We start from the raw sequence: 14,141 nt of genomic DNA on the forward strand, positions 1-14,141 counted from the left end.
GTGGGTGGTGGGCGGGAGTGGGTGGTGGGGGTGGGCGGGTGAGGGTGGTGGGGGTGGGCGAGTGAGGGAGGTGGGGGTGGGCGAGTGAGGGTGGTGGGGGTGAACAAGAGTTTGGCTTGACAGGAGTTAGAGGACGGAGGGGCTGGTGATGGTAGGGGGAGGAGGTGGGGGAAGATGGGGGGGGGGTTGAATTAGGAGGGGTAAAAGAAAGTTGCACAGCCTGGCACCCCCTTGTGGGACGCCAGCCAAACATTACCCCCACCACCCCCTCTCACCCCCCACTCCCCCCCACTCTCGCCCCCACTCCCCCCCCCCCACCACCACTACTCGCCTTCACACCACAACAATTCAACTTCTTTGATGGGAGTCATTTTAAAGCTTCAGCTCTCGTTATCGGGCCATCCACTAGAACGGACAACCTCATTAAACTGCCTAGGCCGACCAGTGTTCGGTTTAGGGAGACCGGTGAAAGTGGTACATCTATGTTACCGAGACCACCGCTCGGAGCTGCCGCTCTGGGCCACGACATCCCACTGGCAGCAGCAGCTCTTCACTCACCTCCGTATCAAGACACTAACAATGCACTCATGGGGGAGTGAATTCCCCCTTACCCGCACGCTCTCCTCCTCGTCCCCTCTCTTCCCCAATCTTCCCCAACCTTCCCCAACCTTCTCCAACCTTCTCCAACCTTCCCCAACCTTCCCCAACCTTCCTCAACCTTCCCCAATCTTCTCCAACCTTCTCCAACCTTCCCCAACCTTCCCCAACCTTCCCCAAGCTTCCCCAAGCTTCCCCAACCTTCGCCAACCTTCCCAAACCTTCCCCAACCTTCTCCAACCTTCCCCAACCTTCCCCAACCTTCCCCAACCTTCCCCAACCTTCCCAAACCTTCACCAACCTGCCCCAACCTTTCCCCAACCTTCCCCAACCTTCCCCAACCTTCCCCAACCTTCCTCAACCTACCCCACCTTCCCCAACCTTCCCAAACCTTCCCCAACCTTCTCCAACCTTCCCCAACCTTTCCCAACCTTCCCCAACCTTCTCCAACCTTCCCCAACCTTCCCCAACCTTCCTCAACCTACCCCAACCTACCCCAACCTTCCCCAACCTTCCCCAACCTTCTCCAACCTTCCCCAACCTTCCCCAACCTTCCCCAACCTTCACCAACCTTCCCCAACCTTCTCCAACCTTCCCCAACCTTCCCCAACCTTCTCCAACCTTCCCCAACCTTCCCCAACCTTCCCCAACCTTTCCCAACCTTCTCCAACCTTCCCCAACCTTCCCCAACCTTCACCAACCTTCCCCAACCTTCTCCAACCTTCCCCAACCTTCCCCAACCTTCACCAACCTTCCCCAACCTACCCCAACCTTCCCGAACCTTCTCCAACCTTCCCCAACCTTCTCCAACCTTCCCCAACCTTCTCCAACCTTCCCCAACCTTCCCTAACCTTCCCCAACCTTCCCCAACCTTCCCCAGCCTTCCCCAGCCTTCCCCAACCTTTCCCAACCTTCCCCAACCTTCCCCAGCCTTCCCCAACCTTCCACAGCCTTCCCCAACCTTCCCCAACCTTCCCCAACCTTCTCCAACCTTCCCCAACCTTCCCCGAACCTTCTCCAACCTTCTCCAGCTTTCCCCAACCTTCTCCAACCTTCCCCAACCTTCCCTAACCTTCCCCAGCCTTCCCCAACCTTCCCCAACCTTCCCCAACCTTCCCCAACCTTCCCCAGCCTTCCCCAACCTTCTCCAACCTTCTCCAACCTTCCCCAACCTTCCCCAACCTTCCCCAGCCTTCCCCAACCTTCTCCAACCTTCTCCAACCTTCTCCAACCTTCCCCAACCTTCCCCAACCTTCCCTCAACCTTCCCCCAACCTTCCCCAACCTTCCCCAACCTCGTTACGTCCCCCCATTAGACTGTATACCAGTTCGCAACATTCTCTTGGACTCGGCGGCCTACGGGTGTCGAAATTCAGAGCTGTTGTTGATTAAAAGGGAATATGATGGATAACGGAACAGGTTTTCCCTGGGTGGTGCAAGACTCATATAGCCATCCAGGAACCTGTTGTGAGGGGAAGTGCGGCACGGGCGGCGATCCCAGCAGCGCCACTTTACCTAAAGCAAGCAGTTGCGTGTTTGGCGCCTTAAATGGCGCGCGCCTGGAGAACTGGGGCAGCGCCAGAACTGATTGTTGAGACGTTGGCTCCACCACGATGTATTGTAACACTCTTCCTTCACTGCTACTGTGACTGTACTGCTTAGGCAACTGTTGCTAGAGAGTTATTTGGTGGTACTGGTACTATTGCTGCTGCTGCTGCTGTTGTTGCTGCTGCTGCTGCTGCTGCTACTGCTGCAGCTGCTGCTGCTGCTGCTACTGCTGCTGCTGCTGCTGCTCTTACTGCTCCTGCTGCTGCTGCTACTGCTACTGCTACTCTTACTGCTGCTACTCTTACTGCTGCTGCTGCTCCTACTTCTGCTGCTGCAGCTGCTGTTGCTGCTGCTACTGCTGCTGTTCCTACTGCTGCTGCTGCTGTTGCTGCTGCTCTACTGCTGCTGCTGTTCCTACTGCTCGTGCTCCTACTTCTGCTGCTGCTGCTGCTGTTGCTACTGCTGCTCTTACTGCTGCTGCTGCTGCTGCTCTTCCTACTTTTGCTGATGCTGTTGTTGCTCCTGCTCCTACTGCTGTTGCTGCTTCTACTACTGGAGAGCAAATATCTGGATTTACCAGAAACTCTGTATACGTAGAGCGTCTCCGACAAGCGTAGAGCGTCTCCGGCAGACGTAGAGCGTCTCAGACAAGCGTAGAGCGTCTCCGGCAGACGTAGAGCGTCTCCGACAGACGTAGAGCGTCTCCGACAAGCGTAGAGCGTCTCCGGCAGACGTAGAGCGTCTCCGGCAGACGTAGAGCGTCTCCGGCAGGCGTAGAGCGTCTCCAGCAGGCGTAGAGCGTCTCCGACAAGCGTAGAGCGTCTCCGGCAGGCGTAGAGCGTCTCCGGCAGGCGTAGAGCGTTTCCGGCAGGCGTAGAGCGTCTCCGGCAAGCGTAGAGCGTCTCCGGCAGGCGTAGAGCGTTTCCGGCAGGCGTAGAGCGTTTCCGGCAGACGTAGAGCGTCTCCGGCAGGCGTAGAGCGTCTCCAGCAGGCGTAGAGCGTCTCCGGCAAGCGTAGAGCGTCTCCGACAAGCGTAGAGCGTCTCCGGCAGGCGTAGAGCGTCTCCGGCAGGCGTAGAGCGTCTCCGGCAGGCGTAGAGCGTCTCCGGCAGGCGTAGAGCGTCTCCGGCAGGCGTAGAGCGTCTCCGGCAAGCGTAGAGCGTCTCCGGCAGGCGTAGAGCGTCTCCGGCAGGCGTAGAGCGTTTCCGGCAGGCGTAGAGCGTCTCCGGCAAGCGTAGAGCGTCTCCGGCAGGCGTAGAGCGTCTCCGACAAGCGTAGAGCGTCTCCGGCAGGCGTAGAGCGTCTCCGGCAAGCGTAGAGCGTTTCCGGCAGGTGTAGAGCGTCTCCGGCAGGCGTAGAGCGTTTCCGGCAGGCGTAGAGCGTCTCCGGCAGGCGTAGAGCGTCTCCGGTAAGCGTAGAGCGTCTCCGGCAGGCGTAGCGTGTCTCCGGTAAGCGTAGAGCGTCTCCGGCAGGCGTAGAGCGTCTCCGGTAAGCGTAGAGCGTCTCCGGCAGGCGTAGAGCGTCTCCGGCAGGCGTAGAGCGTCTCCGGTAAGCGTAGAGCGTCTCCGGCAGGTGTAGAGCGTCTCCGGCAGGCGTAGAGCGTCTCCGGTAAGCGTAGAGCGTCTCCGGCAGGTGTAGAGCGTCTCCGGTAAGCGTAGAGCGTCTCCGGCAGGCGTAGAGCGTCTCCGGCAGGTGTAGAGCGTCTCCAGCAGCCGTAGAGCGTCTCCGGCAGGTGTAGAGCGTCTCCGGCAGGTGTAGAGCGTCTCCGGCAAGCGTAGAGCGTCTCCGGCAAGCGTAGAGCGTCTCCGGCAGGCGTAGAGCGTCTCCGGCAAGCGTAGAGCGTCTCCGGCAAGCGTAGAGCGTCTCCGGTAAGCGTAGAGCGTCTCCGACAGGTGTAGAGCGTCTCCGGTAAGCGTAGAGCGTCTCCAGCAGCCGTAGAGCGTCTCCGGTAAGCGTAGAGCGTCTCCGGTAAGCGTAGAGCGTCTCCGGTAAGCATAGAGCGTCTCCGGTAAGCGTAGAGCGTCTCCGACAGGTGTAGAGCGTCTCCGGTAAGCGTAGAGCGTCTCCAGCAGCCGTAGAGCGTCTCCGGTAAGCGTAGAGCGTCTCCGGCAAGCGTAGAGCGTCTCCGGTAAGCGTAGAGCGTCTCCGGTAAGCGTAGAGCGTCTCCGGCAGGCGTAGAACGTCTCCGGCAAGCGTAGAACGTCTCCGGCAGGCGTAGAGCGTCTCCGGCAGGCGTAGAGCGTCTCCGGCAGGCGTAGAACGTCTCCGGCAGCCGTAGAGCGTCTCCGGCAGGCGTAGAACGTCTCCGGCAGGCGTAGAGCGTCTCCGGTAAGCGTAGAGCGTCTCCGGCAGGCGTAGAGCGTCTCCGGCAGGCGTAGAGCGTCTCCGGCAGGCGTAGAACGTCTCCGGCAGCCGTAGAGCGTCTCCGGCAGCCGTAGAGCGTCTCCGGTAAGCGTAGAGCGTCTCCGGTAAGCGTAGAGCGTCTCCGGCAGGCGTAGAGCGTCTCCGGTAAGCGTAGAGCGTCTCCGGCAGGCGTAGAGCGTCTCCGGCAGGCGTAGAGCGTCTCCGGTAAGCGTAGAGCGTCTCCGGCAGGTGTAGAGCGTCTCCGGCAGGCGTAGAGCGTCTCCGGCAGGTGTAGAGCGTCTCCGGCAGGTGTAGAGCGTCTCCGGCAGGTGTAGAGCGTCTCCGGCAGGTGTAGAGCGTCTCCGGCAGGCGTAGAGCGTCTCCGGCAGGTGTAGAGCGTCTCCGGCAGGTGTAGAGCGTCTCCGGTAAGCGTAGAGCGTCTCCGGCAGGCGTAGAGCGTCTCCGGCAGGTGTAGAGCGTCTCCAGCAGCCGAAGAGCGTCTCCGGCAGGTGTAGAGCGTCTCCGGCAGGTGTAGAGCGTCTCCGGCAAGCGTAGAGCGTCTCCGGCAAGCGTAGAGCGTCTCCGGCAGGCGTAGAGCGTCTCCGGCAAGCGTAGAGCGTCTCCGGCAAGCGTAGAGCGTCTCCGGTAAGCGTAGAGCGTCTCCGACAGGTGTAGAGCGTCTCCGGTAAGCGTAGAGCGTCTCCAGCAGCCGTAGAGCGTCTCCGGTAAGCGTAGAGCGTCTCCGGTAAGCGTAGAGCGTCTCCGGTAAGCGTAGAGCGTCTCCGGTAAGCGTAGAGCGTCTCCGACAGGTGTAGAGCGTCTCCGGTAAGCGTAGAGCGTCTCCAGCAGCCGTAGAGCGTCTCCGGTAAGCGTAGAGCGTCTCCGGCAAGCGTAGAGCGTCTCCGGTAAGCGTAGAGCGTCTCCGGTAAGCGTAGAGCGTCTCCGGCAGGCGTAGAGCGTCTCCGGTAAGCGTAGAGCGTCTCCGGCAGGCGTAGAACGTCTCCGGCAGGCGTAGAACGTCTCCGGCAGGCGTAGAGCGTCTCCGGCAGGCGTAGAGCGTCTCCGGCAGGCGTAGAACGTCTCCGGCAGCCGTAGAGCGTCTCCGGCAGGCGTAGAACGTCTCCGGCAGGCGTAGAGCGTCTCCGGCAGGCGTAGAGCGTCTCCGGCAGGCGTAGAGCGTCTCCGGCAAGCGTAGAGCGTCTCCGGTAAGCGTAGAGCGTCTCCGGTAAGCGTAGAGCGTCTCCGGGAAGCGTAGAGCGTCTCCGGTAAGCGTAGAGCGTCTCCGGTAAGCGTAGAGCGTCTCCGGCAAGCGTAGAGCGTCTCCGGCAGCCGTAGAGCGTCTCCGGCAGGCGTAGAACGTCTCCGGCAGCCGTAGAGCGTCTCCGGCAGGCGTAGAACGTCTCCGGCAGGCGTAGAGCGTCTCCGGCAGGCGTAGAGCGTCTCCGGCAGGCGTAGAGCGTCTCCGGCAAGCGTAGAGCGTCTCCGGTAAGCGTAGAGCGTCTCCGGTAAGCGTAGAGCGTCTCCGGGAAGCGTAGAGCGTCTCCGGTAAGCGTAGAGCGTCTCCGGTAAGCGTAGAGCGTCTCCGGCAAGCGTAGAGCGTTTCCGGCAGCCGTAGAGCGTCTCCGGCAGGCGTAGAACGTCTCCGGCAGGCGTAGTGCGTCTCCGGCAGGCGTAGTGCGTCTCCGGCAGCCGTAGAGCGTCTCCGGCAGGCGTAGAACGTCTCCGGCAGGCGTAGAGCGTCTCCGGCAGGTGTAGAGCGTCTCCGGCAGGCGTAGAGCGTCTCCGGCAGGCGTAGAGCGTCTCCGGCAGGTGTAGAGCGTCTCCGGCAGGCGTAGAGCGTCTCCGGCAGCCGTAGAGCGTCTCCGGCAGGCGTAGAGCGTCTCCGGCAGGCGTAGAGCGTCTCCGGCAGCCGTAGAGCGTCTCCGGCAGCCGTAGAGCGTCTCCGGCAGGCGTAGAGCGTCTCCGGCAGGCGTAGAGCGTCTCCGGCAGGCGTAGAGCGTCTCCGGCAGCCGTAGAGCGTCTCCGGCAGGCGTAGAGCGTCTCCGGCAGGCGTAGAGCGTCTCCGGCAGGCGTAGAGCGTCTCCGGCAGCCGTAGAGCGTCTCCGGCAGGCGTAGAGCGTCTCCGGCAGGCGTAGAGCGTCTCCGGCAGGCGTAGAGCGTCTCCGGCAGCCGTAGAGCGTCTCCGGCAGGCGTAGAGCGTCTCCGGCAGCCGTAGAGCGTCTCCGGCAGCCGTAGAGCATCTCCGGCAGCCGTAGAGCGTCTCCGGCAGGCGTAGAGCTTCTCCTGCAGGCGTAGAGCGTCTCCGGCAGGCGTAGAGCGTCTCCGGCAGCCGTAGAGCGTCTCCGGCAGGCGTAGAGCGTCTCCGGCAGGTGTAGAGCGTCTCCGGCAGGCGTAGAGCGTCTCCGGCAGCCGTAGAGCGTCTCCGGCAGCCGTAGAGCGTCTCCGGCAGGTGTAGAGCGTCTCCGGCAGGCGTAGAGCGTCTCCGGCAGCCGTAGAGCGTCTCCGGCAGGCGTAGAGCGTCTCCGGCAGCCGTAGAGCGTCTCCGGCAGGCGTAGAGCGTCTCCGGCAGGTGTAGAGCGTCTCCGGCAGGCGTAGAGCGTCTCCGGCAGCCGTAGAGCGTCTCCGGCAGGCGTAGAGCGTCTCCGGCAGGTGTAGAGCGTCTCCGGCAGGCGTAGAGCGTCTCCGGCAGCCGTAGAGCGTCTCCGGCAGCCGTAGAGCGTCTCCGGCAGCCGTAGAGCGTCTCCTTAATCATTATTTACTAACAAAAGATGTTCGTTCGAGCTGTGGTTTATATTTCATCGTACAATCATAATTAACACATTTGTTACATTATAATATTACTTGGTTTGGTGTTGGGAGTAAGGCCTATCACCATGGAAACAGTAGCCACGGTTTCCATGGCGCGGTGGTAAGACACTCGCCCCGTGTTTGGCGAACAATTTGCCTTGGGTTCGTATCCCGCCCGGGGAGGATTGAGTGGGCGCCAATCCTTAACTTAACCGCCAGTCCAAGACGAAAGTATACTCTCAGTGTTCATCGAGAAGCGGTTATACACATCTTCTCGGGGTATATATATACAATTCTGTGGCGACATAGGAGAAATAAAGTTGATTTTTTGGAGAGAGATTATTACAAATGATAAAAGTAAAAATAACTGTGAAACTAACAACTCCCAAAAGTTCAACAGGAGAACAAGTCCACAAGGGCCGTGTTGAGGATTCGAACCTACGTCCGGGAGCATCCCAGACGGATTTCTCAATGACAAATCCGGTTTCAGTCACTGAGTTTCCGCTATAATGAAAATAGTAAAGAAAACTAAATTGGGCAAGACCAGCCTCCCTCCCTCCCCCCATTCACCTGGCATACTGGATCACTCCTGTGCACAGTCAACAGGACTGTTCAACAGGAACACTGTCGTTCAGTCATAACTGTAACGACTGTAGGAGTTGTTACAAATATTCTAATTATATAATATGGATGAAACTGTCAGAGGCGGGGATGCAGAGCTAAAGCCTAGCATACAGCACAGAGGATGATTTAAGGCATTGATGAGTATTGATCCGTCAATGACAAATCCAAATCACCGAGTTCAGCCACCCAGTCATTGTTGGAACCCGAGCAGAGTTCAGCCACCCAGTCATTGTTGGAACCCGAGCAGAGTTCAGCCACCCAGTCATTGTTGGAACCCGAGCAGAGTTCAGCCACCCAGTCATTGTTGGAACCCGAGCAGAGTTCAGCCACCCAGTCATTGTTGGAACCCGAGCAGAGTTCAGCCACCCAGTCATTGTTGGAACCCGAGCAGAGTTCAGCCACCCAGTCATTGTTGGAACCCGAGCAGAGTTCAGCCAGCCAGTCATTGTTGGAACCCGAGCAGAGTTCAGCCACCCAGTCATTGTTGGAACCCGAGCAGAGTTCAGCCAGCCAGTCATTGTTGGAACCCGAGCAGAGTTCAGCCAGCCAGTCATTGTTGGAACCCGAGCATAAGTGGTGCGGGACACTGGCCAGAGTCGTAAAAGGCGTTTATGGGGTCTCGCATATGGAAGACACACCGCAGACAAAATTATATCCATCCCAGGCGGCTGACTTTGCCCCCGGGATGTTGCTGCTGGATGGACTCACCAGCCACCAGCCCACTCAGTCGTCTACCTCACCCGCCACCAGCCCACTCAGTCGTCTACCTCACCCGCCACCAGCCCACTCAGTCATCCACCTCACCCGCCACCAAGCCACTCAGTCGTCTACCTCACCCGCCACCAGCCCACTCAGTCATCCACCTCACCCGCCACCAGCCCACTCAGTCATCCACCTCACCCGCCACCAGCCCACTCAGTCCTCCACTTCACCCGCCACCAGCCCACTCAGTCATCCACCTCACCCGCCACCAAGCCACTCAGTCGTCTACCTCACCCGCCACCAGCCCACTCAGTCATCCACCTCACCCGCCACCAGCCCACTCAGTCATCCACCTCACCCGCCACCAAGCCACTCAGTCATCCACCTCACCCGCCATCAGCCCACTCAGTCCTCCACTTCACCCGCCACCAGCCCACTCAGTCATCCACCTCACCCGCCACCAAGCCACTCAGTCGTCTACCTCACCCGCCACCAGCCCACTCAGTCATCCACCTCACCCGCCACCAACCCACTCAGTCCTCCACCTCACTCGCCACCAGCCCACTCAGTCATCCACCTCACTCGCCACCAGCCCACTCAGTCATCCACCTCACCCGCCACCAACCCACTCAGTCCTCCACTTCACCCGCCACCAGCCCACTCAGTCATCCACCTCACCCGCCACCAACCCACTCAGTCCTCCACCTCACTCGCCACCAGCCCACTCAGTCATCCACCTCACTCGCCACCAGCCCACTCAGTCATCCACCTCACCCGCCACCAACCCACTCAGTTCTCCACTTCACCCGCCACCAGCCCACTCAGTCATCCACCTCACCCGCCACCAACCCACTCAGTCCTCCACCTCACTCGCCACCAGCCCACTCAGTGATCCACCTCACTCGCCACCAGCCCACTCAGTCATCCACCTCACCCGCCACCAACCCACTCAGTTCTCCACTTCACCCGCCACCAGCCCACTCAGTCATCCACCTCACCCGCCACCAGCCCACTCAACAAACTCCACCACCACTATCTCACAATCTCCTAGGAGAAGGGAACCCATTGGGCCCGTCTTGTGCTCCCTGCTACAAGGAGTCATGGATATAACTTCCCTCACTTTTCAAGACATGTTGGGTAACTGCTGCCACACCCAGTCTCGCTTGCTCCCTTAAATATATTGCTTGTCAACCATACATTTTGTGAGCTATATTTCTTGTGAAACGTTTTCACGAGAAATACTGTGAAACACATTTCTCGTGAGAAAGTCTTATGAAACATGTCTTGTGAGATACAATTCTTGTGAAACCCCACTCGTTGCAAAGAATATATTTCTTGGGCCAACGCACTTGCTGTAGAAACCTTCAGGGTGAAGGTTTCTGTTGGGTGAGACTGACCACTTTCTTTATTCTCTCTCTCTGTTTATCTCCTGTTAACCCGGAGTGTCCTCTCAACTGTCTCGTTACCTGTCGCTTTTCCGGCCTTTCCCTGCACTATTCCTCCTGCCTCTCTCTCTCTCTCTCTCTCTCTCTCTCTCTCTCTCTCTCTCTCTCTCTCTCTCTCTCTAAACTCTAAAAAAAAAACTCTAAAACTCTAAAACTCCTAAAAAACTCTAAAACTCTAAAAAACTCCTTCTAAAACTAAAAAACTCCTTCAAAACTTTCTAAAAAAAAAAACTAAAACTAAGTTTTAAAAAAAAAACTCTAAAACTCCTTCACTTTCTCTCATATTTTTAGTCCTCCCAAAAATTCTAGTTAAGGTCGCCCAAAGGTCAAGGCTGAATAACCTAGGTTTCGAACAGAGATTTCCTCTCTACAGCGCCCAATTCACACGTTCGGGGCCGCGAGGTACAGTTTTGGGCCTCATGAATCACTCGCACTGCTCGGACCACAGCTGACTGTGGCATAGAGATGACTCGCTGGATATCGCCGACTTGTATGACGGACGCGTCAAACAAAGCTATTATTAATGGTGTTTTTATCACTGGAATTCTTTCGGGAAGGGGGGGAGGGGGGAGCAATTAAATGGTATTGTTGTTATCATTACGGTAATATTGTTAGTGGAGGGTGTTCGTTGGTATAGTGTGTTCGTTAGTGGAGGGTGTTCGTTAGTTGGGGCAAGAACAGACTTATGAGCAGTTCATTAGAATTGGAGATGATTTGCAGTGTGTAAGCGCTGTGGGAGAGTTGGTGAAGCCAATGGGCAGTGTGGGAGAGTTGGTGAAGCCAATGAGCAGTGTGGGAGAGTTGGTGAAGCCAATGAGCAGTGTGGGAGAGTTGGTGAAGCCAATGAGCAGTGTGGGAGAGTTGGTGAAGCCAATGAGCAGTGTGGGAGAGTTGGTGAAGCCAATGAGCAGTGTGGGAGAGTTGGTGAAGCCAATGAGCAGTGTGTTACAGCTAGTGAAGCCAACACAATCATGCCACGCTCCACTGTAGCACAATACCCGGAAGACAGTAGCCTGAGGATACAGTTCACACCGCCAGAGTACCACCACACGGCTCAGGCACCTGTACATCCCAGTAGATTGAAAGTTGAGAGGCCGGACCAAAGAGCCGAAGCTCAACCTCCCCGCAAGCACAACTAGGTGAGTACGGTCTGATCGCTGCCAGATGAGCCTTAAACCAACTAAAACCATCGTAATAAATGGCCAAGTAACACACAAGGTTTTTTCTGAAAAAAAAGGAGACTTGGACAGGACAGTAAATAGGATTCTAAAGGCAAGTTTAGCAGTGTAAATTTTTTTTACCAAAAAAATTACCCAAAGAAGGGACCTGTACTCCGGGAAGACTTGCTATATAGTATGACGTATAGTATATAGTATAAGTCATTCCACAAAATAGTATGTGGTATGACCAAATAGCCAATATCACAATCAGTTTTGGTCGCTACTTGATAACGACGATTGTCTCCTCGGAGTGTTCAGTACCGAGCGATGATTGTAACAAGAAATTGAACTATATAATATGAAACGAGTTTATATGGGCCTAATACAATCCGTCCAGGAAGAAGACGACTCACAGGCGACTAATTACCCAGGTTTAAGATAACGATCAAGATAAGGCTCGTCATACAATAATACTCAAATATTGTATAGTTAAGCATTACTTCACACTGCCTTAGTATGAAACCTCATTCACTTCAGCGAAGTAAAAATAATTTCACTATAATTGTTTAATAAGTGTAGTCTACCAATCATATAATTGTGAGTGTAATCTACCAGTCATATAATTGTGAGTGTAATCTACCAATCATATAATTCTACATCATTTCTACGCTGACTATTGAACTACTGTAACCCTGACAATGGGGAAGCCGTGGACCTTCCAGTAACACCCATTGGGCCTAATTGTCTATCACTAATAGACAATGAGACTATCACTGATAGTCTCTGTAATCCTTAACTATCCTTCAAGGGTTTGTGTGGAGTCCTTCCGTTTACTGATGCTGCATCTCCGCTGAAATATTACCTGATCGTGCTCTTGAAGAGATCAATTCATACTGGACTGAACTGATTACTTAACAGTCGGGAGCTGTTTTGGGGGTGATATTAGCTGAAGTGGCACTTGAGAGGAGTTGTTGAGGCTCAGTAGCTGCTGCTGGAGGCTCGCTCTGTGTTCCTGAGGACAGGAGGTGGACTTGGGGGAGAAGGTGTTGGAGGGGGAAGAGGTTGATTCTGGGGGGGGGTGGGGTGCGTAATGAGGAGGGCTGGGGTGGTGGGTGGTGGGGGTGTAAGGAGAGGGGTGGCGGGGGGCTGGAGACCGCTGCCCAGCGAGGCACCTGCGCCCCGTGTAAAAGGACTTAGGTATGCCAAGTATTCGGTGAATGTTAAAGCAGGACTTAAGACTTGACCCCGGCCCAGTTATGGACCGCAGTACGGCATATAATGAAAGTTGCCGCGAGAGAGAGAGAGGGATGGAGAGTAGGAGAGAGAGAGTGAGAGAGAGTGAGAGTGAGAGTGAGAGAGGGGGGGGGTGTGGGGGGAAGGGGGGCTAGGAGAGATAAGAGTGTGAAAGGGTGACACCGGAGGGATGACGTCACCAACAAGGAGTAATCATTGATCATAAGATTCATTATTTACCTGACGACGGTCCCGTCCGCCTGACAACTCCCCCCCCGGGCACCGCTGCCGTCCCCTGCAGGCAGCTCCCAGGGACACCCCAGCCTCGTAACGTTCACCAGGCAGCTCCCAGGGACACCCCAGCCTCATAACGTTCACCAGGCAGCTCCCAGGGGCACCCCCAGCCTCATAACGTTCATCAGGCAGCTCCCAGGGACACCCCAGCCTCGTAACGTTCACCAGGCAGCTCCCAGGGACACCCCAGCCTCGTAACGTTCACCAGGCAGCTCCCAGGGACACCCCAGCCTCGTAACGTTCACCAGGCAGCTCCCAGGGGCACCCCCAGCCTCATAACGTTCACCAGGCAGCTCCCAGGGACACCCCAGCCTCGTAACGTTCACCAGGCAGCTCCCAGGGACACCCCAGCCTCGTAACGTTCACCAGGCAGCTCCCAGGGGCACCCCCAGCCTCATAACGTTCACCAGGCAGCTCCCAGGGACACCCCAGCCTCGTAACGTTCAACAGGCAGCTCCCAGGGACACCCCAGCCTCGTAACGTTCACCAGGCAGCTCCCAGGGGCACCCCCAGCCTCATAACGTTCACCAGGCAGCTCCCAGGGACACCCCAGCCTCGTAACGTTCACCAGGCAGCTCCCAGGGGCACCCCCAGCCTCATAACGTTCACCAGGCAGCTCCCAGGGACACCCCAGCCTCGTAACGTTCACCAGGCAGCTCCCAGGGGCACCCCCAGCCTCGTAACGTTCACCAGGCAGCTCCCAGGGGCACCCCCAGCCTCATAACGTTCACCAGGCAGCTCCCAGGGGCACCCCCAGCCTCATAACGTTCACCAGGCAGCTCCCAGGGACACCCCAGCCTCATAACGTTCACCAGGCAGCTCCCAGGGACACCCTCAGCCTCATAACGTTCACCAGGCAGCTCCCAGGGACACCCCAGCCTCATAACGTTCACCAGGCAGCTCCCAGGGACACCCCAGCCTCATAACGTTCACCAGGCAGCTCCCAGGGACACCCTCAGCCTCATAACGTTCACCAGGCAGCTCCCAGGGACACCCCAGCCTCATAACGTTCACCAGGCAGCTCCCAGGGACACCCCAGCCTCATAACGTTCACCAGGCAGCTCTCAGGGGCACCCCCAGCCTCATAAAGTTCACCAGGCAGCTCCCAGGGACACCCCAGCCTCATAACGTTCACCAGGCAGCTCCCAGGGACACCCCAGCCTCATAACGTTCACCAGGCAGCTCCCAGGGGCACCCCCCAGCCTCATAAAGTTCACCAGGCAGCTCCCAGGGACACTCCAGCCTCATAACGTTCACCAGGCAGCTCCCAGGGACACCCCAGCCTCATAACGTTCACCAGGCAGCTCCCAGGGGCACCCCCAGCCTCATAACGTTCACCAGGCAGCTCCCAGGGACACCCCAGCCTCATAACGTTCACCAGGCAGCTCCCAGGGGCACCCCCAGCCTCAT

The 14,141-nt window shown here is 57.5% G+C and overlaps 2 protein-coding genes across 2 annotated transcripts; both read left to right on the forward strand.

The window, feature by feature from the left end:
* Nucleotides 1-360: 360 nt before the first annotated feature.
* On the forward strand, nucleotides 361-1,668 carry LOC123761152 (uncharacterized). Its single transcript, XM_045747100.2, has one exon. The coding sequence runs from the start codon at nucleotides 361-363 to the stop codon at nucleotides 1,666-1,668; it is 1,308 nt and encodes a 435-aa protein (XP_045603056.2).
* A 6,854-nt stretch (nucleotides 1,669-8,522) lies between these two features.
* Nucleotides 8,523-9,491, forward strand: LOC138367577 (uncharacterized). Its single transcript, XM_069329285.1, has one exon. The coding sequence runs from the start codon at nucleotides 8,523-8,525 to the stop codon at nucleotides 9,489-9,491; it is 969 nt and encodes a 322-aa protein (XP_069185386.1).
* Nucleotides 9,492-14,141: the final 4,650 nt, after the last annotated feature.

Source organism: Procambarus clarkii, chromosome 22 (assembly GCF_040958095.1).
Source record: "Procambarus clarkii isolate CNS0578487 chromosome 22, FALCON_Pclarkii_2.0, whole genome shotgun sequence".
Taxonomy (NCBI): Eukaryota; Metazoa; Arthropoda; class Malacostraca; order Decapoda; family Cambaridae; genus Procambarus; species Procambarus clarkii.